Genomic DNA, 27,737 nt, shown 5'->3' with positions numbered 1-27,737 from the left:
TCAATTCCTGGTTAAGTTCTGCCTTTTCCTAAAAAGAAAAGAAAAAAACTCTCCTCTGCCTGGCAACAATTCGATCAGACCCAATACTTTTCCTCTATTGGTTTGGCAACATCTCAAATTCCTTCCGTCTGACGTAATGGTGTCACGTCACGTGTGTCCTGGACCGGACCAAACCGGTTTCAACCTGTACTAGGCAGGTTTAAACCGTTCTCAAAATTGTTTTTCACCATTGTTTTGGGACAAAACCGACTGCAACTTTACTTCTTGTGTGTTGATAAATATTTTTATAATCTACTCAGTGTAGTACATTTTCACAATATGTGCGAGTTAGGTAAATGCAGTGCTTCATAATAACAATAAAGTCTATTTTTAAAGAGTTCTGTGGTTGGGCTGATGTGTAAAATTGGGAAATAAGTCTAAATTGTGTTAAAGACACGAGGCCACACTGTTTAAATTATTTTGGAGTGATTCTAATTAATTGTTAATCAAACACTGCCTTTATGATGGAAGTAGAATATATCAACATGACACACATAAAACGTGTCAGCATACCTTAACTAAGCACAGTACATTTTAAATTCTCCTTTTACCACCTAAGCACTTGTCACTGCCAACCTTATAGACCAAGTATACAAAGGAGGGTAATAGCGCTGTGTTTGACAAATAAAAATATGAGTTTTGTCAGAGATAAAACGTGAAATGATCTAACAAATTATTTAGATCACTTGGTTAAAAGGAAAAAAATAAAAATCAACCAGACCAACAACCCCAAGAAAATCGCTGTGTGCCTCTGCAGAATGAGGCGTGCCATCATCAAAAACAGATGCTACAGCTGGGTTGAAAAATAAGTTGCATAAGCTATCTCTGTTGATCTAATTTGGCTTATAATTAATTTTGATTAATGCTCAAATGAGAGCAAATGCTTTAATAAAGCATAATCTCTATCTCAGAGTCAGAGTAGAACAATATTATCATAACTTCTTGTTTGAACCTCCAGAGCCTATTTCCCCCATCTTATCCATATCAAAATAATTAACACTGGAGCAGTCTTCAGATAAAACCCCTGGAGGAGAAGTGATGAGCCGTAGAGGACTTTTTTGTACTCCACTCCCATATAATTTACAATATTTGAAAGCAAAACTGATTGACACTGTGGAGCAACTATTCGTAATAATGTCCGATCTAATACTAAATTGAATAAATTCAACTAGATTGAAATCAATTACAGAGTTGACACAGTGGAGTGGTTAAACTTATGCTACATTTGGCCGTTTCAGCCTTCCAAAAGAATACATTGGCACAACTCGTGACTGTTGGTGAGATCAAACCATGAACTCCAGAGACCAGAGAAAGATTAGACCAGAGAAAGATGTCAGAAGCAAGATAGAGAGAAAAGTTCTTCTCTGAAAAATGATTTTAAAAAACAGGCTTATTTGGTTTCTAATATTTTGCAGTCCTCTGTGTATTAGAGATCTGAGTTCCAAAGATATTAGGTATTCCATACTGCATGCAGATCAGTAAATTAAACTTTGATGTGAAGCAGTTTCATCAAAATTCTTTGACCTTACCACAAATCTTTTTTAAAAAGTTGTCTGTTTCTGGGGATTTATAAAGCAAATGACTCTGACCGGCTTCCTTATGCATAAATAGAATGGAAGTCAATCGATGGACTGTCTGGACTGTCAAGGTTACAGCAGATGGCAACACCTCTAAATCCGGTGACATTTCCAGCTATGCTTACATCTTTGAAGTGCATGAGTGAAGAAGGGTAGTGCACATACTGCATGCATAATAAATTAAGCTTGAGGACACAGACGAATCAGGCTTGTAGCTGTTATTGTCCACGCACATCTTCTCTTAAGTCACACCAAAGTGTACATGACATGTCACACAGGCCACACAAGATCAATGCACATTACTTTTGGTGTCATTCCCAGACAACAAGCAAGAGCACATGAATTGCATGTCGAAACTCTGAAATCTCATCATTGCATAGCTGGGGCAGAGGGGATCACTCTTTAATAGCAAATGTGATTATGTAAAAACAAACGATCCCATAATAACGTGATTGGAAGCGAGTTAGGTTCCGCTTGTTTTGTATACACCAAGGATGTACCTATGCTCATTCTTTGTTTGTCAAACTAGCCGTTCCTCAGGCATGACACAAATGTGTTTCATGTGATATCGTCTCATCAGGAAGAAAAGCCTGGACTACAAATGAGCTTGTTTCAGGCAGTTCATTAGCAGTGTTTACTGTGGGAGAGAATTCCTCCCTTTGGTGTGCAATAAGGTTAAGGTCCTTTATAACCTTGCATACCTTGAAAGAGTTAATATCCGACTTTAGAAAACTACTGGCGCTTGAGCAGCAGCTACTCTGACTAAAATGCACAAGCAGCCACACCAGTTTCATTACAGGAGCAAGAAGTACCATAAACACATTGGGACAGCGTGAGCATCGCCATCAAACTGCTATTTCCTAACATAGCAAAACATTGTTTGTTGCCATACTAATATTTGAAAGGTCATATATTTAGTTTTAGCATTAAAATATATAGCACAGTTAAGAAAAGAAAAAAAAGCTAATTAATGATAACTCACCTTAACAAGTGTTCAGTTAAGCATGTCAGTGTGTATTATTGAAAAGGCTGCTGCATGTCATGTCTGTAACTGAGTCATTCTGCGTTCCATTTGAAGTTGGATCTCAAAGCTGGAAATGATGTCACCCTGTACATGTTGCAAATCAGAAAGCCAGTATGATTTGCTCACCGCAATGCGCAATGACTAAGCTATCAATACAGTTTGATAACAACACTTGATGCTGTATTACGTGCATACAAACTCCACAGCAATATGTTCACTGACAAAGGCTGGACAGTACTATGTGTGCCACTCATTTATTGAGGCACAGACAGACAAAACTGCTAACAAACCATTTATTACTGGAGCTATTACAACTTATTTTGCATGGGGCAGAAATGTTGTTTTTTCAAGCCAGAGATGCTGAAGTTCCTGACACCAAGATTGGAATTTAACTTTCGACTGATTTCTCCTACGGGAGCGTCAGAAATTCTGACTTCCAAGTTCATGTGGAATGCACCCTAAGTGTTTAAGTGGGATGGTCATGTAGCCTGTACAATTAAAAAAAAAAAAAAAAGATCTGTCTCTTAGAATCACTTAATACCAGGGTTTAAAGTTTATTTAGGTCTACGTTAAAGTCTCTGTCTGGCTCTGAGACTATACAGGCAGACTGAGACTGCAGATCAAGTGCTAAAAGCAAAGGAGGAGGGATTGCAGTGCTTGTTGACAACAGATGGTGTAATCCCTGACACATAATGAGAAGGAGTGTCTCTGCACCCCAGATATTCAACTGTTCGTTCTGAGTTTCTGTCCATGCTGTTTACTGTGGGAGTTCCCCTGTGTTACCTGCCCAGGGTGCACGTGACATCATCAGCACATGTGTTACCAAGCTAAAAAACAAAACAAACCAATGTATTCATGGTGATCTCTGGATATTTCAACCACACCTTTCTTTTTTGGGAACTGATTTTTATTTTATTTGGGATTTATTTATTATGCTACTCTCCTTCGCCACAAATTATACTACAACAACAGAATTTCCCCACAGGGATTAATAAAGTATCATTCAGTTTTCAATTCCACTGTACAGAGGACAGGAATGTGTGGTCTATATAAAATAATTATAATCAACTATGCGTTTGGAGGTAACGAGTGAAACAATATCTTCCCACAAATTTCTGAAACAAGCACTGAAGGTATTAAAAGTCAAACTGCATGAACAAGGAAAGAACAGCCCTTTAATGCGAGTCTTGACCAGTATTTTGCACCTGCATCAGAAGACATGGAAGTCCCAAAGGGTTATTGTTGCCACCTGGCTCCTTCTAAATGACACAGCTGTACAATTAATATTAAAGCAAAGACCATTAACAAAAAAAGATTGTAGAGTTAAACATGTAACATAAAAATAAACAGTAAAAAAAGAGCTCTTTCATCAGCATGTTTAAAGACAAGGCTGTGAGGCCACTGTTTCACACACGTATCTTTCTTCATCTGTTTCCACTAATTTCCCTCAGCTCCATCCATTGTTAAAATGCCAGACAGGTCTGGCCTTGTGCACTGGGCAACACAGGACTAGATGACTCATGGCTAAGGGTCTCATTAGATATACATACACCAGTGGAGAATAGATAACAGTGTAACACTGATAAAGCACAGTGCAGCTCTTTGACATCGTGTCAAGTGAACTGTGGATTTAGCTCTTCCTAAGTACAGAATGTTAAGTTCTGGAAAGTCACAAGTTTTATTGTCATATGAAGCTATTTTGTATCAATGAAATACGTCACATAAGGGTACCTAGATGTAACTTGTCATAAAGCACCTGTTTTTCCAATAAGAAAATCAATGATGCAGTGATCCACGGTGTGTTTTTTGTTCTACAGAAGCTGCATATTCGAGGAAAAAACGCAGTGCAGAACATCTCACAGTGTGCTGCGGCACACTCCACTATTTTGAACCATTTGCCAAAGAAAATGAGCATCCGGTCATGACAAAGCAGCATGATCTCACGCTGTTTTGTGGTGGCAGAAATGTGTACCTTATGTTTGATGAATGGCTGGATTTACACCTAAATTTTAGAAATGCTTCCCTGGAGTTTAGAGGTGCCGAAAAAGATTTCCCTCGTCTTTGTACAGATGCTACTCTGGCACAAAGGTAAAATGTCTTAGTGTGATGGAATCAGTTGAAAAGAAGTCACTATAAATTAAGAAGAGAAAATTCCTTGAACTCAACACTTTAAAATATTCCTATTTAAATAAGAGTGTGTGAACGAGGCACAGCAGCAAATGTACCCTCGCCAATGCAATGTGGTTTTCTTTTTTTCATTTAAATTCCTCACCTTCTCTAATTGTCTCTTCTCTGTTTGAACAGTGTTTAAAAGTAGCATGCTGCTTTAACTTTTTATCTTTAATAATAGGAACATACGAGGTGATTCATCAAAAGATTCCATCGCAAATCCACTGATACTGCACTTTTCATAACGTGGAAACTTATCTTCTGTTCTGCAGACATAGGAGAAATCAAAGTCCCTGGAATTTCAGATAAAGGTTTAAGCAAAGTTATAAGAATTCCTTTAAAGAGATATTTTTGTGTTTGTGCTAAACAACCCATCAAACGCAGTTTTCATTATTTTTGAATGTCTAAAAACTTTGCCGAAGCAGGATTTCATTGAAGTCCCTAAATGGCTAAAGCTGGCTGCTTTTAATTGATCTTTCAAAGAAATTGTAAACCGAGGCAAATAAAGTTTATTTATAATAGATGAATGGAAAGAGAATTTAGGAATAATCCATACCCTATTAAATACTGAGACAAGTTTCCTTTACTTTGGTTTGAGGAATAGCCTCCAAATACACCAACAGCATTTTGCTGATGTGCATCATGATAATGTCTCCTCCATATGAGAAGAAAGTAGCCTAAAGATCAAAACAGAAAATCAATCATGCGTCCAATCCAACAAAATATCAAAATACATTTAATGAGCCAAAGATAACTGTTAACCACGGAGGATCGATTATACAACCCTGTGCTGAAGAGATTATTCTGAAATTCTAGACTTAATAAATTCAAGGAGAAATACCTATGCATTTAATTTGTAACACAACTCCAGTATATGTGAAACCGAGAATCTCAGGGAATCACAGGCTTTCAGCGCATCATGTGATTCTGCTAATAGCAGCATATACTTCTGCTTGGCTGAGTATCCAATGATTAAACACTCCTGCTGTCCAAACACATCAGAATGTCTCTGCAGAGTGCTGAGGTTATTCAAACTCCTGCAAAAAAACCTGATACAAAGAAGACTTGATTTGATTTGAGCTGATAACAGAACCATCTGCCTATGTGTCGCTGTTATTACCATTTTGCCCGAGCTTCTCTCATCCAGTTGTTCATAATTTGTGGCATTTGAGAACATGAATTCATGCCTTTTGTGATCATGAATTTAAATTAAACTGTGGCATGTCAGAGGCAAATGCACACACAGAAACTCACAAAGGGATCGTTTTAGAAGAAAGACTCCAGGCAGGAAAAGGCGGTGTAGAACTGCATGATGTTATCTTTACCTGAATGAGACCTATGATAACAAATTGGAGCAGGGAAGCTTGATTGGCCTTGACATTTACAATTTCACAGATACCCGTATCACTTTGGGTTTCTTGAATTCTAACAGGTGGGACACTACTTGTAGAAAAAATGTAATGCATGGCGAGGCAAGAATGAATAAAATTGCTTTTCTGTCACGTGTCCTCTGGCAAATGCCAAACAAATGCACAAATGGTCAGTGAATATTTCATGCAGTGCATCCTTGTGAAGGCTAAATATTTAGTTCAATGTGTCAGGTTTGGTGGATGAGGGTGAAGGTGAAAGGTAGGACACGGATGCGGACTTCAAAAAAGAAAGCTTGGTTTATTAAAGTAAAAACAAAGTACAAAAGGCGTGGCTGAGCCGGAATCAAAAACGTAGCTGGAACAAACAAAAGGACTTGGCATGGGAATAAATAAATAAATACTTCGCTTAGGCAAACAAGGAACATGGAACAAACAGGTATCATGGAATGTAGGCATGTAGGGCAAAGATCCGGCAAACTGAGAGGGGAGACTAGAAACTAAATAAGGACTGAGTGATTAGTGACTGGGTGCAGCTGGAGGGGAATGAACAGGTACAGTGAATGAACTAATGAACAGAGTGCAGGGAAACTAAGACATGACAAAACTAAAAACTAAACATGGACTGAAAACCAAAACGTGACCTAAAACATAAATCATGAAACATAACTTCCCTGGCGTGACACAATATTATTGTGAATGCATTCTTAAGTGCTAGCCCAGAGCTGTGGAGATATTATAGGTCTGACTATGTAAGACCACTGCAAGGAGGTAGAATACTTGACTCTGAATGTGCTGCAGACATGTGTTGGGGTGAGGATTTTCATGTTTCTCTGTATATATATTCCTTTTTCTAATGTTAAGTTAGACATTTTTATGAACCTTTCAATGTCTTGTTTACATTAGCAAAATTAATATTCAAACACAGATAATGTTTTTCAGTAAACACTGTTTTGATACAAGCATATATTTATTTTTCCTTAATACTTTCCCCCTTTAAAGAGAATACATAGTCCGAATCCTTGTGTGTTTTTTTTAAATTTGCATCTAAATGACTTTGCCGGTGCAAGCAGCACTCATCTCAGACATGGAACCATGCAGTCATTAAAATATATGTAAGCACACAACAAGGACTGCAAAATATTTTATAGATGCTTGGAGTATCTTTGTATCTGTTTCTCATAAAGCAACCTAAAATGATCCATGCAAATACAAAAAAAAATAATTCCTTTTCCTTTTCTGCGAAAAGTGCTATATAAATAAACTTTACTTACTTACTTACTTACAGAAGGAGCTGCAGAATTAGATACACCAAGGGTACAACCTAGTACTGTATATATACATGCCCAGGAACAATCGAGTCCAGAATGCAGGGATTCGATGGTGTAAGTGCCTTGTTAAGGATAAATGATCAATGATATTGACGACTATAATTGCTGTACAAGGTACAAGCTATAAGCAAGCAGTTGAACTACATCAGCTCTTTTTGCCACTGATTTAATTGGAGAAGTCACTTTACCAATACAGTGACTTCACTGTCACGGTCAGCATTTAGTCCGATGGCTTACAACCTAAAAGCATTCAATTTTGTCTTTCTTGTGTGTTCTGCAAACTCCAATTATTGTTTTTTGAAACTGAGGATGTTTGATGGAAATCATTTTGTTATGTCTGTTGGTACAGTACATCACTCAAGTGAAACGCAATTTTGGAATGAAATTTCAGGAACTGGAAGAAGAAGTTTAAACTTCAACCATTATGCCAGGGAAATGTCAAACAAACATCATTTAGCCTACCTTCTCTAAAACTGCATTAAGTCCAGTGCATAATGTTGTGATCCACTGGCCTCGGAAATCAGAGCTCGCAGTTGGGAGGTTGACTGCATTCCAATTTCAAGTCATAAAACTAGTAGGATTTGCTCATTATTGTGTTCATTGACCAGGCTTGCTAGCATTAGCAATTCAAGTTGATACACCATATTTTGTGCATACAAATGCCATAGCAATATGTTCACTGACAGAGGTTGGACATTACTGAGTGTTTGACTGATTAATTGTGACACTACGTGACCGAAGCTCCAATAAACAGTTATTTAATGTAGCAATCAGTAATTATTAAAGCATGGGCAGACATGTTGGATTTTGAGATTGGAGCTGATAAGTTTCTCAGGAACTTAACTTTGGCGGACACTCCAATATATTTTTATGACTGGGAACTTTAAAGTTAATAAAGAACAAATCATAGTGCTATCATTAAAAACCATTAAGGAAGTAATCTAAAGTCATTTCTAGAAGTTACAAAACCATGTTAAAATGTGTAATGTGGGCCTCAGGTAGAAGCTTTTTTGGTCAACTCTGCTAGGAGGATTTCTAAAGGTGGGGATGTAGAGCTTCAGGTTAAGATGAACTAATCTCAATTCGACCAATTTATTCTGACCATGTCAACAAACATGCTCACATATTGGCCCAGTAGCAGTGTGATGCCTATCTACCTTTTGATATTCAGTGGTGTAATTCTTTCATTTTGGTTGAGTACCACAAACATCTTGATCCTGCATTATCTAAGGGCTTCTACGCCCTTGTCTATCTAAAGCCACAAAAAAAACTTCACAACATTTATCTCATGTCTTTAGCAGTGATGAATATGAGTATCTGAAAACAACCGTTAAAGACATGCAAAAGTAGAATAACATGTTTACAATTCTAAAACCTGTTTGTCATTATTTTTATAGTGTCATTTGTCATCCAGGATCAGTTGTATCCACATCAACTGAAAAAGGTGCAGTCACCAGTAGTAAGTCAGCTGCTCTGGAATACTCATTTTCCCCTTTTCGTTTTTTTTTTTTTGTTGTGGTCAGTGGTGGCTATCTTCCCCTTTTCAACCTCCTCCGCTGCTTTGATTTAGATTAATAGCGCATTTTTGACGGCAGATATTTGAAACACAAACAAAAATGGAAGTTGGAATTGACTAGAGATTTAACTAATTTGTGAATCATGTTGTTATTACAGTGGCAAAAGTTGACTTTTAAAAAAATACTTTTATGTTGCCGTTTATGCTGTAATTCAACGTGTAGTTATATTTTTCATTCTAATCAAATATTTATTAAAAAAAAAAAAATCTGAAACCTGATGTTAACTGATATTTAAAGAGCTGTGATGTCTCTAAATGATGCCATAAGCAGCATTCCTTTACTTTATATCTTATTTGTACCTTGAAATAATGACCGATAGCTCAGCTTCACAGGAATTTCTACACATACTTACCCATAATGGCCAATAATCGTATTCATTCCACTAAAGAAACACAAAATGGGCAAAAAGGTGCAAGAGCTAAGACGTTATCAAATATTCTATTAGAGCAAAAAATTAGGACAGCTTTTATTGTTTTTGTAAGTCATTGCTTGACGGTCGGTCCTCAACAATGTTACCATAAGTAGCGTGCTTTCTGGAATTTTCACTTAACCAATTTCACTTAATGATAGAATTATATAATAAAAACTTCAAAAATGACTTAATACGAGCAAACTGGAGTTGAAAGCTGTTCCCCGTGAGGATATGTTGGTGGCGTCCCAGCTGCACAGTGCAGCACAGATATTTGTGCTTCGGCGGAAGTTGATAGGTGACGTCAGTTTGCAACCTTTCGAGCGGGATACTACAGTTCACTGACATAAAGGCAGAGCTGCTAACTTTCCAAACTCTGCACTTCAGTGTCCTTATCATGGCCCGTCAGATTGTAGCGGATTTACCGCCTAGTCTTGCCTGTCTGAAAGTAAGTCATCGTCGTATTTATGTTATAGTATGTACCTGTTTGACTGAAACTCTGGTTACTAGCCCATAGCTAGGAAAAAGAAAACACGAGCTAGCATTAAAGTATGAAACATGAAAGCTTAGCCCATAAAGCAGTTCATAAAACATATCTCTGTCCAGATCTTCGTTTTATAATTTACCGAACGCAGTACCTTTGTTAATGTGACCTAAGCTAATTTACTAGCTACAAACACATAGTATATTACTTACAGAAAGCTCGATCTCTTACTATTGTTGAATGTAAATATTGATCATAGCTTATGTACGGAGTTGGAATCCTGCTTAACGGTTCCCAACGTAGACGTAACGACAACCTAAAACGTGATCCAAACGTGTTAAAAATCACTTCAGGGAGTACACGAAGTCATGTAAGACGATGCAAACATCCTTAGGAATGCTGCAGGACTATCCGGAGAGTAAATCAGCTGCTGTTTACAGCATGTATACAACATTAATTGCCAGACAAACCGTGACTACAAAAAAATGAATAAATAATGGAATTACTGCCGTTGGAACATGTTTATTCAGCGTTTTTATATTGACAATGAATAATTACACGAATAAGTGAAAAAGCAAACAAAAAAACTGGGTCATATTTTTCAGTTTGTACCATAAATTTTCAATGAGATTAAGAGCCGGACTGTTTGCTGGCCGGGTCATTGAGTTAATGTGTCTTCCATGAAGAAAAGTTTGAACACACTTTGCTTTGTAGGGAATTACATTATCATCCTAAATAATACCTCAGCATCACTAAACCTCCTTTTGATTGATGCAATGAGAATAATGTCCAAATTTCCAATGTCCACCTGTGTATTTACTGCAGAGTTAGTTAGATAGAAAGATAGATAGATACTTTATTGATCCCGAAGGAAATTGTTGATGCCAGAAGCTAATGCCACTTCCCCTGGTCCTTTAGCTGACAACCCCACATCCTCAATGACTGTGAAATTTAGCTTGCTTTCTTCAGGCAGTCATCTTCATGTGTTTCATTGGGCCCACACTAAACAAAAGCTCCAGCACCATCTTCTTGTCTAATGCAGATTGAAGGTTTATCGCTGAATATCACTTTCATCCCGTCATCGACAGACCATGAATGTTTTCTTTAGCCCCCCCCGTAACCTCGTTTCATTCTGTTTGATTAAAAAAAAAAACAGAATAATGTTTAGGCACATTTTTCAAAGCCACAATCTTCAGCAATTAAATTAAATAGTTTTGTGTCATATATGGTTTTCTTAATTGTATTTCCCAAAACTCAAAGAACATCCTTTAAGTGTCGTGATTGCCAATTATTTTTTACTGTCTTTTCCACCAGAGCATGCACAAATGATAGTAGGTTAAACAAGTTTGCTGTTGGTTTAAAATGGTACTGTGAAATTGTGACAAGGCAAGGCAAGGCAAGGCATCTTTATTTATATAGCGCATTTCACACCACAGGCAACTCAATGTGCTTTACATAAAGACAAGGCACTTAAAAGAACAGCATAAAGCAGCATAAAAACAAGCAATTTAAAGAGAAAAAAAATTGAATAAAAATTAAAACACACAATTAAAAGCAATCAAAGAAGAGGGGAAAAAGAAAAATATAAAACAATTAAGAGGATTTATAGCATTATGCTTTAAAATTATTTAAAGGAACTCAACCATAAGCACACCGAAAGAGAAAAGTTTTTAACCTGGATTTAAGTTTCAGTTCTGCTGGTAGTTTGTTCCAGTTGTGTGCAGCATAACAGCTAAAAGCTGCTTCACCGTGTCCAGTTTGAACTCTGGGCTCCACTATTTGACCTGAGTCAGTAGATCTCAGAGCTCTGCTGGGTTTATACTCTGCTAGCATGTCATTCATGTATTCTGGACCTAAACCATTCCGTGATTTGTAGACAAGTAGCAGAACTTTTGTTGCCCCCTTAAAAACAGTTCTTTGATTTGAGCTATACATATCTCAAATGGCATACAACAATCAATGGTTAGTCTTTGTCTGGTAATTTTAGTGTTAGATTAGTAATAGATATATCGTTGGCCACCTTTTTACAGCAAATCCAACAATTCCCTTCCTGCAAATGCATTCTCTTGAGATGCAGTAGGCTCACAATTAGAAGTTAAGTGCATTAAGATGAAGAATACTTTCTGTGAAACATTTGCAGAAGAAGGAGGTGCAAATGGTTGAAATGAAAAAATAGATTTGTACACGTTTCATCTGTTCAGCTGTTTTTATATAAGCAATTGGAAATGGATGTTAAACAATAAGCAAAAGGATTGCTATCAGCTCAAATATTTGTATTATAAATATGAGCTGAGGCAGATGTAGCATGCAATGTTTAACATAACCATTGTCATTATCTGTAGTTTTTATCTTTTATATGTGTATGTTGTCAAAGTCGGGTTGTTCTATTTTTCCATTCTGTGGAATATGTTCTGGGGACGTTTATGTAACTCTGTGTTCTGCTCATCCACAGAATGTTGACACGCTGCTGCGATGTCCTATTTGCTTTGACTTCCTCAGCATTTCAATGATGACTAAATGCTCACACAACTGTAAGTAAGAAGCAGACCAGCTTTTAGATTATTCCGATTCATACGACTCTTACAAGTTTAACAGAGCTCTCTGGGTATAATGGAAAGACCACTTAGTGGCTTGTATAATAGCATAAAATTGAGCTGAATTGTTTGGAAAACTGTAGGAAGGCATTTTAGAGTGGTAACAAAATGAGCTACCCACCTGTGTGTTCCTGCCTGTATGGAGTTATGCTAAACTGTCTGACAGGAAAAAGTATTTTCAAAGAGGCAGAAGAACTTCTGACGGGTAACAAAGGAGCTGATTCAAGTCAAAGTTTGGCTTCCACCAGGATTTTTGACACGAGATGGGCTGTTGCGTATGTTGGCCGTAGCGTCATACTTGCCTTGTGGCATAGGTGTCATCGGGTGATTTCACCATGCTGCTGTCTCTGGGTTCCTATTTTAGTTTTCTGCTTACGTTTCTGAATTACCTCGAATCGTCTTTCCTCCACTGCAGCAGGACTGTGCAAAACTGAACATTTTGAAAAATTTTTATGTCAGATGACTTGAGTACCTCTTATTTATATTTGGAGGAAAATGCAGCTGCTTTAGAAAGGATTTGACATGATTTTATCACGTCAAACATGATTTTATCATGTCAAACTTGATCAAGTGCATTTTAAAAAACCTAAATGAATTAAAAGGCTTTAACCCATTCAGACCTATGATGTTTTGTAAAAAAGCATCCCATGGCCCATGAATCCACACCCTCGCACGTAACTGATTGGATTTCTGCTGGCACACACACTCACGGGCCTACTTATTCTACCTTTTGGCTAAGCTGCGTCAATGCTTCACACGTGTGGGTTGCAGCCATTCTCCTTCAGACTTTCCCCTCAACAAGCATCCATATTTTTTTCCTGCTCCTTGTCTTCTTTATCTGGTGTAATGTTTTTCTGACTGTAGTTTAATTCGGGCACGTGTGTAGTCGGCACGCTCAGTCCAAGCTGCTACAAGTATTCCGGCTGCGTGGGATCAGGCAGAGAGGAACCCGTCTTGTAATTTTCCCACCTCTGAAGAAACCATGAACCATTGGCCTTATGTTCATCCATCCATCCATGTTCTATACCCGCTTGATCTAATTCAGCATGTTTGGGGGGCCTGGAGCCTATCCCAGCTGTCATTGGGTGAGAGGCGGGGGGGGCAAATGAGAAAAAACAACCATGCAAACTTACTCCTGGGGTCGATTTATGTTTATCCATGTTTTACAAATGTAAAAAAATCCCTGTTGTCCGTCTTGAACAAGATAAGATTGAAAGGTAACATCCCTCAAACATCGCTCCGGGTCTGAAAGAAAGATACTCGTGTGCTGTACATCTGGTCTGAATAGATTAATGCAGTACACATGGTTTCAAAGCACCAAATGTGGAGAGGAAGCCGCTCCATGTTAACTTTAATAATTTCTTGACCTCTTGTCTAACAAGGCAGGAAGAAGGCTGCAGATAGACTGGCACAGGGAGACAGGAAGGGCCCCCCATTCCTCTCACTGCTGGGACAGAGAGATGGGGGTGGTGGGGGGCCCTCAGCAAAAAAGCAAGGTGGCCACCCTGTGTGCTGAGTTGCCTACCTCCTCATCAGGAGTGGAAAACAACTGAGTCAGATCTGCTGGGAGGCTTTGTTGCCAATTGTATTGAGTAACTAAATTGACTCACTTTTCTAGTTGTTTGTATGTTTTTTTTCTTTTCTTTTTTCCTTAAGTGTTTTTCTCTCCTGCCTCACTCTGTTCTGTGTGCACATGCAGACTCTGCACGTAACGATGGCAACAAACTGTTGCTTTTAGCTTAAATACATGTGAATACCTACTGAATCCACGCATCTGAATGCATTCTGTTTTATCGCAGACATCCCTCGTAGATCAGCGTTGGGTAATGGGAGCTGCCTGAGGTTTCTTTTGTTGTTTGCTCTTGGGTTAGTTTACAAGTCCTTTGATGTGACCAGCGCACCAGAGCACAATGCTGTGTCGATGCTGAAATGATGCATTGTGCTTCTCTGCACTTCAGATAAGTAGCAATATGAAAGAGCTGCATTGTTGACAAACAAAACATACGTGTAAAAATGAGGAAGGAAGCATATGTATTCCCAGAGGACAGACGGGAAGATTTGTCACGCATTGTTTAGCTTTGTGGACATGTAGACTTTACACACTATACCTGCTGCTGTATAAACTGCAAACAGTGATGCTGTGATGGATTAATATTTCTCCTATCTAATCGGCTCTAAATCAAAAAGCTTGATGGGATTGAGAGGAAGTGGTGAAGTTATCTGCTAACCGATTACGAATAACAAATTCTGTTTTGTTTCATTTTGCAGTTTGCTCGTTGTGCATCAGAAAATTTCTGTCCTATAAGCTGCAGTGTCCAGTTTGCAATTCGGTAAGTATGGACGTGACTGGAATGCGTAGTCACACCTGCATAATCATGAAAAATCATTATCTCGGTAGGAATGACGCGTTTGGGAAATTAATCAGCCTCTATTCAGATGATCAGTTACTCATTCAAGAGCCCAGTCGAGCAAAAAAATGCCCCAAAAAAGTTTTGCATCACTGTAAACGGCTGAATATTATTGATCTCAACTTGCATTTTAGTTGTCAACGATAAATAGGGAAAATAAGCCAGGGTGATATATATTAGGGATGAGCCGATTGGGAGATTGTGGAACGGTACCAATTGTTTTTGTCTTTTTTTTTTTTCTTCCTTTAAAATCAGTGAATTGGTGAAATGTGCGTTATGAAATAAAACAAGAATAGAAAAACCAAACGGTATTTCAGTCCCTCGTCATACTTTCTACGAATGAGCACAAATTCTTCCTCACAGATGTATTAACAAACCTTTATTATGCGCTCTCACACGAAACTGATGATAATTTGTGTGGGGAAAAAAAGGTTTCAAAGGCCCTTTCGACCTGTTAACCTATGGCCTACTTAATGATGTTTCAGTACTTGGCTGGACAAATAAAACGCTCTTGTGAGAAATAAACTGCCTGTTTTGAAAGTAGGCTGCCACCTGTTAGATATTTGCTGAATCTGCAGCTGCAGACGAATCCTGTCAGTTTCAGGGCAAAGTCCAGTGTTAGGCAAACCTACAGTAACTGTGCATCCCTGATTACCGTACATATTGGACAATGTTGTAATTTGTAACCCTAGAGGCATGCTTTCTTTATAACTCGCCTCTTTCTCTTCTAGCCAATGACAGAACAAGACCTGAGAAACAACCGCTTATTGGACGAGTTGGTCGCAAACTTTCAAGCTGCAAGGTAACACGAGTCAATTGCCCCAATACTATTAGAATAATATATATATTGTGGTCCATGATGAGGATTCTTTTTTTTTTTTAATTGTATTTTTCTGGCAAATTGCAAAGCAGCCCAGTTGTGAAATAAGGATCAAATAAGTTCATATTGCTTCAGCCATTCACAGTAAACACTTAGAATTCTACTTCCTTTATATCACTGGAGCCCAGCTTGTGTGGCATTGATCTGCTGCACGTGGTGCACGGATAAGATGGGGGAGATAAATGCAGAGCTAAACTTAAGTAAGTTTTTTTTTTAATTACCGAAAGTTTGTAAGTAAAGGAAGGAAGAATCCCTGCTTTCTGGGTCGACTTAAGAGAACTAACAATGACTGATCTGACATAGGGCTGCGTTCACCATGAGCACGGACGCATTGCAGGATTATCTGTCCCGTTTGAATCTTCATGCCCTTGACATGTCATGACCCCAGGAGAAGAATGATAAGCATGGTGATTTCATGGGATCACATCGTTATTGACGGGACATCAATAGGTCCTCAAGGAAACCCATTTACCAGTCCTTTAAAAAAGAAACCCAGAAAAACAACTATATGCTTGTCCTTCAGTAATCTACCTGTGTTTCCTCTAAATCAAATGGGGATTTGTTTTCATGAGCTGTTCTGTAGCTTTAGGGGCTGATGTTTTGATTACAGCAGAATGTAATATACACATGCAGTGGTGTCCAGAGGATTTACCCGACTACTTTTTTCCTCTTGTGACACTCTTACGATGAAGCAGAACAAAAACCGCCTCAGACCGGATTTACTTGTTATTTGTAACTCTTGCGCCGTGGGTGCAGCTGCTCACCTGCTTTCACTCGCTGGATGTCTCGGACGGATTGGGGCACTTTAGGCTGTTGACATGCAGCATGATAACTGTGTTGTAAAGAGAAAGAAAAGCTAAAATGAAGTCCAGTACCGAGTAAAAGTAGGTTGACCTCCTCAGCCTCTGGCGCGATGGTTTTCTTCAGATTTACAGTCGCAAACACTTGCTCATCATATAACCTCAAATTTTAAATGGATAACAGTACAATACTACAGTGGAACTGGCATTTCCCCTTCCCCTAATGGCTTGTTGAGATGTTTTAAGGTGCCTCGAAGCACTGGCTTTTTAAAAAATAGCATCGTCATCAGCTGAATACTTTTAACAGTGGGCTGTAATATTTGTCTCCTCCATTAATCACGTCAACATCCTCAACACACTGAAAGATCTCCCTACCGTCCCCCCGATCGTCATCACTGTTATGAATGAGTGGATTACTTGGGTGCGCTCTCCTTCACCTTTTAATTTCCTGTTGTCTCGCATTGAGTGTCTGGGAAGAGATATTTCTTGCCAGTGACCCTGCTAAGTACTGTTTTAACGTAGAAATGTGTTCTACAAGTTTTTGCTGTGGATCATTCTCATTGCTCAGAATTAAATATACAAACTCAAGTCCATAAAAGATGGGCCAAAGTGTAAAATGTGAATTAAAAGTTGGTTTGCAATTATTTGCAAATCTCATTAACCAATATTTATTTAACAAAATAACAGGAAACATTCTGTGTCGAAAGTGAGGCATTTACCATATGGTGATGGGTATTATAGCAATAGTATAGCTCATGTTGAGTTTTAATGGCAGCAAAACACCTCTCAACAAAAGGTTGGGACCTGGCCACGTTTACCACAGTGTAGCAACTCTTCCTCTTTTAGCAACAGTCTGCAGACGTCTCGGAACTGAGGTCATATTTTGTGCCTGATGTTTAAAATTAGTTAAAAAGCCTAAACTGCAGACAGACCAGTCTTAACACCCAGAACCATGTTGTTGTAGTGGAGGCAGTATGGAGTTAAGCAGTGTCTCTTGCTGAAACAAACAGGGCCTTCCCTGAAATAAATCACCTGGATTGAGGCATATGTCACTCCAAAATCATTTTCTATCTTTTAGCATTAATGGTGACTTTCCATATGTGCAAGTTGTCAGTTCCATAGGCATGAATTTATCTCCATGCCACCAGAGGTGCAGGCTTTTGAAAACAAACCGGATGGTCCGCCTCCCTTTTTGGTCCTCTTTGGATGCAGCATTCATTATTTCCAAACAGAATTTCAGATTTACCCTCTTCTGAGCATAGAATAGTTTTTCACTTCATTCCAGTTCATATTATCTACTGCGGCTGATGGAATAATCAATGTAAGCACGGTTTTATTTTGAGGAAGATATCAGTTTATGAGATTTGCACATTGTTGCATTCTGTTTTTATTAACATTTCACACACGAGTCCCAACATTTTTAAATTTTGACTGTGCTAGATTATTATGCCCATTTTTTTCTTTCTATCGATCTCAGTTTTAAACCGAGGTTAAAAACGGCTACATTTTTTTCGGGAGACTGTTTCACACCCGCCCATTTGCTTGGTACATTTTCTGCCTCGGCACGTGTTTGGGGATTACTTCTGTCTGTGGGTCACTCGGTGTGGAAACACTGCATTATGTACTTTTTAGATGATAGTCCTAATTTACTGCCATTAAAGTAGAGGCCTATTTCTCTCGCAGACCATTAGCTGTTTTCATAATGCTCCATGTCTCTATTGCTGCAGCAGTTGCCACTTAGGGTGTAGTCTCCCCTCTGATTAGTTTGCACTTGTACCAAAGTGTCACACTTTGCTCCTCCATTTCTTTTTGTTCTTTGCAGTTTATGCTTACTTAAAACTACATTCTCTTTTTTTTTGTTTTGGTTTATATGTATTTTAGCTTAAACAATATTGAAAAAAAAGTTAGTTAGTCCAAGCTTGCCGAGCTTGCATAACTTATACCGGCTACTTTAATAGTTTGTTCAGGTATACTAACACTAATCAGTCATTAAAACATTCACATATTTTTTGTATGTCTCTTATCTCTCTCAAAGACTAAAGTTTAGTTTGTGGGCTTTGCTTTGGTCTCGTGTCTTTTTTTTTTTTTTTTTTTTTTTTTTTTTTTTTTGTCGTAGGCTCATAAACCTTCTTGAAATGTTTTTAGCATAAACATGATCCATTTCTGTTTATTTTTTAAGATATTCTAAATAATGTACCCAAAGTTGAATCCAACAATGCTGATTAGGACTGCAGCTCAGTTCTAAACCTGGGAAATTAGTAAGATTATAAATAAAATAACAAAATTCACTTTCACATATAAAGTGCCCCACATTAATGATGAATTTTTGTAATGAGCTATGTGATTTCTGCCCCATTTAGAGATAAATGCGTAGTTTCGCACCCGCTTACAAGCACTGAGAACACTTCATATCTACTTCAATCTAAACTCTAAGCGAGGATGAGGGGTCTCCTTCCTGCTGCTGACTAATGAATTATGGATGCAATCATATTGAAATTGTAATCTATCTTTACATCAGCCCCGACTGATTAATTTCCACCTAGAAATTACAACATTTTAAGTGGAATTGTTGCATTTTTCTTTCTGATATTTTTCATTGTCTGCTCAGTCTTCCTGTTTCACAGGCTGAAAAAAAAACGAATAGATGGTTATACGGCAGTCTGAGTCATTATAGCGAACTAAACAACTGTCATGAAGCACGATGCTGGAATCTGATCTGCGCTTTCAGCTGGCATCTTCTTTATGGCAGCAGCCTGTAAACCGCTTGGGTACCAAAGTGTTGAGAATAATTTCACATACCAAAGTGATGGGGGGAAAAAACTCTTCTCACACCCCTCGCATCTAATGACTGAGATAATGTTATCCAGACTGTGGCAGAAGCAGTGAATTGGTCTTTCAAAACTAAATCGGTGAAAATTTACTGCAGGGATAATATTAAAGGATGTATAGTTCGACCAACTTTGCACTCATTGTGATTCAGGTATTTTTCACTGTTTCTGTCTTTGGTGTAGGTGTAGATAGTCATAACTGAATGTATGCAGATTTATGAATGCTACCTGGAGAGCATATCTTTGTCAGGAGAAAGCTGTGCAAAGCTGCTTTGGCATGTGTGTGCATCTGTGTGCCTACACGTGCATGTGCATGAACCTGTTCTAATGGGAACAGTAAGCACAAGGAAGTTTTAAATATGGAAAGCAGAACATCACACACCTCATTGGTTCCATTTTATTGCCAAGCGATGGCCCAGCAGCACATTGTTTGCTTTCCACTTTTCCAAGACGGTCGCCAGGCTTCCTTCTTTTTCTAGCTCAGGAGAGAAGCAAAATGGTAACTAAGCAGGTGCAGTTTGACATCAAAGGGCTGTTTTTTTTTTTTCTTTATGTCACAAACCTTTATAAGCACATTTAGCTTTCTTTTTGTTTTTACTTTGGTGGGACTCTGTTGAAATATGTACCAAACTCATGGTTCATTTTAAATTCACAAACACTTTTCCTTTGCTATTTTTCCAGGCAGGAGTTGTCTAAAGCACATTTTGAATCTCCTCCAATATCACCTAAGACCCCAGCTTCAGCTGTCAAATGCAAAACTCCCAGTGAGAGGGGCCAGAAGTCTAGCGGCTCCATTTTGAGTCACTTTTTCCAGAAGAAGCAGAGAACACCTCCCAGTAAAGAAACCCATCAAAATGTTCAGTGGGGCGAAATGGAAACTGCACAAACCCACAATGCAAATGACCCTTACCAGCATTCGAGAAAAGCTCGAGCCTCAGTGGTCGTGAAGGAAGAACCGATGGATGTGGAGGACACGTCTGCCCTGGGTTTTATGCCAGTTAAACAAGAGGACACAGCCTCGCACAGTTTAGGTGCCGCGTTTGAGCCGGCACATTCCTCATCACCATCAAAAGATGTAAAGCCCATGATCAAAGGTGAAGCCATTTTCCCTGCAGCTTAAAGAGTGATGCATCACCCAGATGTTTATTGATTTTTTTTTTTTTTTTTTTTTTTTTTCATGGTTACTATCAGATCAGTTTAATGCTGCAGCTGTAGGAACTGTTAATGTTAACAATTGACTGTAATAATCACATGACCCGAGGACAGAAAAGGAGGTCATTATATGTAGATATTTTTTTTATCTATCAGACCTTTCTCTAGAATTGACTGATAGTTTCAAGCTTTTTTGGCTATTCAGCTCAAGTTCACTGAGTGTACATTATCTGGAAATTGAACAAGTCTCTTAAAGATAAGAGTCCTACATCTGCATTACCAGTTAAACAGCGTCAAAGTTATTCATGAAAATTCTGCACCATTAAGCACACATTAGCCTCGTCATTGCTCAGTCCTTTGTAGTGATGAGGGGAAATTAAGTTGTAAGTCAGTAAGGTTCATATTGTTTTTATGATTTAAAGTAGTTTTTGGTTTTTTAAGACTTAGTTTTATCATATATGTAAGTTTTGATGGTATAATCTGACTGCCAAGAGTGGTGATGTGAATGGATGTTTAGGATGTTCCTTTTATAAAAGAAAAAAAAGGACTGTTTCCAGTGGTCAGTAGGTGTTTCCAGATTGTCGTAGATGTATCAGATTACATTTCATGTTAATCATAAATAAATGATCAACTGTTTCTTTGGCATTGCAATTCATAGAGTCAAAGCAAGGGTGAGGCTGATTAGAGTGTTGAGTATTGAACTATTGATTTTAGATGCTAATGACATTGTCATGTGTATCTTTTTCCAGTGGAGTGCCCCGTGTGTTCTGTAAGTGTGGCTCAGCAGTTTATCAACAAGCATCTGGACACGTGTCTTTCCAGTGAAGAGAAGAAGGAAAGCTTGAGGAGGTAAAATGCCTGTTAAATGCCTGCGTTTGTCATTGGTTGACGTTAACACGATGTCGTTCTCTCCCGCAGCATCGTTTACTGTATTCTGGTGCGTGAAGCTCGCTGAACTAGCTGCAGTCTTCACACTAAACAGGAGGCGTCACTACTGAGAAAATGACTCATTTACCCTGCATTAATCACGCTAGAAGATGTCGCACAGGAAGTACAGTATGCATCCACGAACCACGGTTGCCTGTCGGGACCGCCCTGCCAGCGCTCTCCTTCACACTACCTGGCGCGGGACACATATGCTTAAGCATTGTGGGATAACATGCGTCAGGAAAACGGAGACACTGATTATTACAAACTGTTATTTAATTTGATTACTAACTGTTTGCAGAAACATTTTATTAAATTATCGCGCTAAACAATGTTTTTGTTTGTGTAGTCACATCTATCTATCCTGCAGAAATCGGCTTATTAAATGTGATCGGTGGTAAATAACAGCGTAATCGGCTGTGAAATGTGAGCACTAAATTTAGTCAATCTATGGAATATGTGATTCTTTGTTTGATTCATTCAAATACCCCCCCCCCCCCCCCCCGAATTTTGTACTCTGAAAGGAAAACGCCCATTAATACATATGCAGCAGGGCCAGATGCAATGATTGCTGTCTTACTCACTGTGCCTCCATAATGAATACCAACATTAACAAAATGATGCCAAAACACTGCAACAGGAGCAAAGCCAAAATAATCTGTCCCTTTGTTACTCAACTAAAAGATAATGTGTGCATCCATGAGTTTTACCAAATATGTTGATGCGTGTTCGGCCTCATCGTTGGCATTATTTATCATAATTACGTGTGTGGTTTGAACACGGTGATGTTTTATAAGGTGATGATATGCTTGGCCACAACGCCTGGCTTCGCAGTGCGCTGTGCTCCCTTGGCATGTGGATATGTTGACTTTAAACTGTACACCTATTAATATAGCCTATCTGGTTTTGGCAACGAATTAATAGAAATGTCATTAAACTACAAATCTTCGCTGTGTTCATAGTTGGATTTTCCACCAGCTGACTCACTTTTTCTGTCATCAATTTCTTCACTGAGTAAAACAAAAAAGACTGAAGATGTCTGTGTTTAATTCTTGGTGAAGTATGGGGGTAAAGTTATGATTTGTTTGATCATTACAGGTCTATTACCTGCCCTCCAAAGCCATTCACCTAATGTTAATTAGCCCTGGTTTGCTCATAGTGGCAGAATTGCTTCGTTTATACAATTTGGTTATCATCAGCTTGGCTGCACATTTAGTCAATGACGGGGTCTGTGATGATATTAGAGAGACTTATCTTTTTTTAATTGCCTCTTGTTTTTCCAGGGTGATTGATGACTTGGGCAGCAATTATGCCTGTTATAAAAACGTCACATTTGTGTAGTAGTGAAAAACACTTAATCTGTAGACCGATTATTTCATAATGATGGATTGAAGAAGTTTTAATACTCTTGCATTGCATTGCATGATATGATTTGTCATGTGATTTGATGTAGTTAACTTCACGTTTCCATCATTGTCTTCTGCTTATGACGTCCACGACATTTATTACAGTCTTAAGATTGACACTGGAGCCAAGCGCAGAAATCCACCCAAGGAATTTCTGTGTATTATCTGACTAACAAACTTAAACTGTCAATCTGTTTGGTTGGGCTCTTTCAGAAAGAAGAGGGATCCGATGGCAAAGTTGGTGTACAACCTACTTTCAGTGCAGGACCTGAAGAGGAGGCTGAAGGAAAACCACCTGTCAATGCAGGGTTCTCGGGACCAGCTGGTCAGAAGACTCCAGGATTTTGTCCACTTATACAATGCACAATGCGACTCCCTGAATCCAAAATCAGGTGGGTGTGTTTGGTGCGCGTTTCAGTAGGATAAACAAAAGCAAATTGTAACTATAAAACCTTTTAAGTATGTGCTGTGACAAGCACAGAGTTCCAGTGTCAGTAGTTGCTGTCTATATGACACAAAGGTGTTTGTCTCCCTCTTAAAATAGCTACAACTAAAGGTGTAGTAGAACGAGGCCAAACATGCATAAAGGTACATTTAACAGCTAGACATTTATGGATTTGCACCGTCTGCACACTTAAAATGTGTTCCTATTTCCTGTATAGGAAATAAAGAAAGGTAATAGGTTAAAATCTATAATATCCTCCCACCTCCACCCAGCTGTATGATCACAGCATGAAGTATGGCTGAATGTCAAATAATCAGAGACATGAGGTTGGGGTGTCCACAACTGTACGACAACGAGCTCCACAAACGAATACTGACAGTTTAATGTGTACTTCAACTTATTTTTATTAAACACGTCGTCACCTAGCGAAATCTGCACGTCTTAAAGCAAAGTGCTTTAAAAGAGTTGTAAGTACGTCAACAAATGTGCACACGGACGCCAAAGCTGAACAAGCCGGCAGCAAAATGAGATTAAACCGGCTTGTGTTTAGTAAACATCCTGGTAGGAATGAAGTTTTTACATCCACATAAAAGTTATTGACTTTAATGTGATAATATGCATCCTGTTTGAAACAAGAACTTGCACACAGACACATTTGGTCTCGCTTGTGGTTTTCTACGCTCTCCTGAAATGCCTCAATTAGGACCGACAGCATCATGGATCAGAACCACATGATGCAGTGGTCGGTATTTGTGGGATCTGGCATAATAAAGATTTTTCTTTTTTCCCCATCAACAGTTGAAGAGATCGCTAAAGAGGTGGAGGCCACTGAGAAGATCAGAAATCAACTGCAGGGAAAAACCAAACCCGTACGTACTCACTGTTTGATGAGAGCTGTAAAATAGTTTGAAGTGAAGCGAGTCCATCATATTTAATGAGTTGGGGGCGACAATAAGAGGCTGAAGGCACCTCAGTCTTTTTAAGGAAAAGTTGCATTTTGTTGCGAAATTCTAAACGTCAGAAATTATTGTAATGAAAAGTCCACCGTTGTCCTGGTTGCTGAGTATTTAACTTTTGCTAAACAATTGCCTTGTTAAACCAAACAGCGATTGGGTAATTTTGCCTTTAAAAACCCTGTTTTTTTTCGTTGACTGTTTCTGTTCTTTTGTTCATTGATACTCTTGCAGGTCATGGTTTTTTCAAAGAATCAGTCTGAAAAGGAAATCGAGGAGATGCATTCAAATTATAGTAAGTTTTTCTTCTGCTTCTTCTCCTCTGCCTCAGACTTTTTATTGTGCCGACAGCTTAGTGACCAGGACAGCCCACAAAGGTCCCTTCTGTTGCAGGATTATTGCTATCTTCAGACAGCCTGGGTCTGCTTTAGAGAAACACTGTTAGAATTTTGTATTTGTTATTGGTTTGAAAGGAAAAAAAAAAAAGAAAAAAAGGGGGGGAGGTTTAGAAGAACCATAAACAAAACAAACTATGCTTAACTCCCAGTGTTCGATGATCTGAGGCAAATGCGTCTTATTACCTTATTGCTTTGCACTAGTACAATTCCTTTACCATCTGTACAAATCTGGAAGTGCACTATATTATAAATAAAATCCATTTTTGCCTTTCGAGCCTCATATTTTTCCAAAGAAGTTTCTTTGTTCCTCTTCATCTGCTCTCTTCCCCGTCGGCGGAGTGGTGGAATGTTTCTGCTTCTTCACATCTGATAGCTCAGGTTGCTTTTTCTTGTGTCTGTCAATTTCCATTGTAAACGACTTAAATGATGCAATCCGAGAAAATATCAGTGGAGAAACTGAACGTGTTCACACTTTTTATGTCAACATCGCACCAAGCAGAGTTCAAAGGGGCCCACTCGCTTGTCAGTAAGCAAACACATGAAGACTGACTGCTTTTGAAGTCATTGTTATTCAGTTTTGCATATTTGCCTGCCACATTGGTGACTGGGATTGCCAGTGCTAGTGTTTTGAAGACTTGACTTTTTCTCCCAAGAAAGTAATCTCGTGTCAGTAAGGCTCTCTAAACGCGCCATTTTTCAGTTCTGCAAGCAGCTTCTTCTGTGGAGGAAGTAGTCTGGTGGCACGTGCTCCCTTCGCATCCATCTGTAGTTGTCACACACACTCTCCAGGACCCCGGGCAGTCGATTTCTATAGCACTGTCAGTATCCAGATAGCGAGATGTGTTGAGATCAACAGTGATGCCCAAACGAGCCTAAACGAAATCTAATTAACGACGTACAGTGAGGTCTACGGTGGTTTAGGTGTCGCTGAGTATTACATGACACTGTCGTGCTTTGGTTTGCGCGACGTGTCTCAGATCATGGTAATTTCTTTATTATAAAAGTTCACCTTCACCAGTTCACAGGAGGCTTCTGTTCAAGAAACTCTCAGGAATGAGTTGTCAGAAGTGCTTTTTCGTTCTCGCTTTGGGAATAAGCCCAGGAGTGGCTTCTATTTCCCCCTCTCCATCTTTAAGACTCATCTCCTCTGAGAACACCCTCTCTCCTTAAAGTCGAACAGGTGTAACCTCCTCATACTAGGCACTTCTGTAGCTGTTGCACTTGTGCTCTGTCATTTAATTAGAGTTATTACTTGGTGTATTTGCCAGGGTTTATTGTACTGAAACCTGAATACTGTTTAAAAGCACCTGGTAAATGACTAAAATGTAAATGCTTAGTTATGTCACTCAAACAATTCAAAGTAATCTCAGGAAAATACAGATGTTTTTTTTTTTTATTATTGGTATAAGCTTGCTTTTATTACATCTTTCTTTCAAATATGAAATCTGGATATCATAATTCATCTGGATTTGAAAGCAATATGCTACAAGCACAATATCCTGTACTCTGAAAATAAATGAGAAAAATTCTCCGCATGCTTGAAGATGATGTGACATTTCTCTTCTTCCAGTGTGTAGCGGGGATACCGACCACCATGCATGTTTGTCCTTCAGATGTATTTAGGAGGCTGACATATTTATTTATTGATGGATAAAAACATTGATGCAGTGTAGCTTTCTCTCTCTCTCTCTCTCTTTTTCTTTATTTTTTTACTATCCTCCACAGTCCTAGCACTCAAAAATTAGCTTTTCAAGACAAGCTGCTCAAAACGGCCTCTGTGTCAGTGCTGTCCTGCATAGCTGGAGATCAGCAAAACTGTTCACTTGTGCCACACGGTGCAGCTGAATGTTTAAGCCGGCCTCTGTGAACTATTCTCAGACATTAAAGGGGAACTGCGGTATTTTCAACATTAAGCTTCTTTTCTGAGTCTTCTGCAATGTTATAGAAACCCCCTCACCGCTTTTTTGATGTTTACTGCTGTCTCCGGTATTTGCCTAATTTTGATTCTTCTCAACCTGCTTCAGAATGGCAAGTCATGTGCATGTCTAGAAAGGTCCGTAAAAGCACCATAAACGTCCGTTTTCAAAATCATCAACTCACCGGAGTGGTTACTGGTGTGCACTGGTAATCCATATCAAATTTTGTTGCGAAAAGTTGCTTCTGTTGTGTTTTATTTGGCAGCTCGTTCATGCTCGCACTATTTTCTTAGCGGTGGCGGAGTAATATCAACGAACATCCAGTACAAAATGTCAAATAAAACACGACAGAAGCAACTTTTCGCCATGAAATTTGATATGGATTACCATATTACCAAAATTAGGCAAATACCGGAGACAGCAGTAAACATCAAAAAAGCGGTGAGGGGGGTTCTAAAACATTGCAGACGACTCAGAAAAGAGGCTTAATGTTGAAAATACCGCAGTTCCCCTTTAATATTTTCCACAGAGGTATGTTTGACTAAGCATCCTTTTTATGATCATCAGATAAATGCAGAATAACATCAATCTAAATCTATTACCTACTGCGTTTCTTTGTCTTTTTCTACCTGTAACTTTTGGATCTTATTTGCTTGTGTTAGACTTTCCTTTTCGTTCTCTTTTTACTTCATGATGTGCCTTTGGCAGTCAGAGGTCCTCTTTTAATACTGTTTCTTTCCCTACGCTTATATACTCAAGTGACAGGGCCAGGAACTGAAGACGTCTCCTCACATTTAATCAGGGTTTCCCACAGGAGAATGTAACAGAGGCGTTAAGTAATCATATGCTACCTCGATATTTCTTTCTTTCTTTCTTTTTTTCTATCATGATAGTTTTTATTTTTTTATTATTATTATTCTTAAAAGTGTATAAATTTCATCTGACGTTAGTGGAGGTGGTTTCTATTTCAGTTGAAAAGGCTCACCTCTTCTTTGAAATACGGTAGGAAACCCTCAATTTAAATCCACTTTAATCATAAAATATCAACCCCTT

The 27,737-nt window shown here is 38.6% G+C and overlaps 1 protein-coding gene across 2 annotated transcripts in view; it reads left to right on the top strand.

Moving 5' to 3' along the window:
• Positions 1–9,813: 9,813 nt before the first annotated feature.
• rad18 (RAD18 E3 ubiquitin protein ligase) overlaps positions 9,814–27,737 on the top strand; it is a 30,686-nt gene continuing 12,762 nt past the window's right edge. For both annotated transcript variants that reach the window (XM_075462132.1, XM_075462131.1), the window contains exons 1-9: positions 9,814–9,941; positions 12,430–12,508; positions 14,840–14,901; positions 15,711–15,781; positions 20,169–20,581; positions 21,389–21,488; positions 23,186–23,364; positions 24,216–24,286; positions 24,605–24,665. In XM_075462132.1, coding sequence (XP_075318247.1) covers positions 9,891–9,941; positions 12,430–12,508; positions 14,840–14,901; positions 15,711–15,781; positions 20,169–20,581; positions 21,389–21,488; positions 23,186–23,364; positions 24,216–24,286; positions 24,605–24,665 — 1,087 coding nt within the window. In that variant the 5' untranslated portion in view covers positions 9,814–9,890. The remainder of the gene's footprint in view (positions 9,942–12,429; positions 12,509–14,839; positions 14,902–15,710; positions 15,782–20,168; positions 20,582–21,388; positions 21,489–23,185; positions 23,365–24,215; positions 24,287–24,604; positions 24,666–27,737) is intronic.

The sequence above is a fragment of the Odontesthes bonariensis genome, chromosome 3 (assembly GCF_027942865.1).
Source record: "Odontesthes bonariensis isolate fOdoBon6 chromosome 3, fOdoBon6.hap1, whole genome shotgun sequence".
NCBI classification, from domain to species: domain Eukaryota; kingdom Metazoa; phylum Chordata; class Actinopteri; order Atheriniformes; family Atherinopsidae; genus Odontesthes; species Odontesthes bonariensis.
This window is presented reverse-complemented; position numbering and strand designations above follow the sequence as displayed.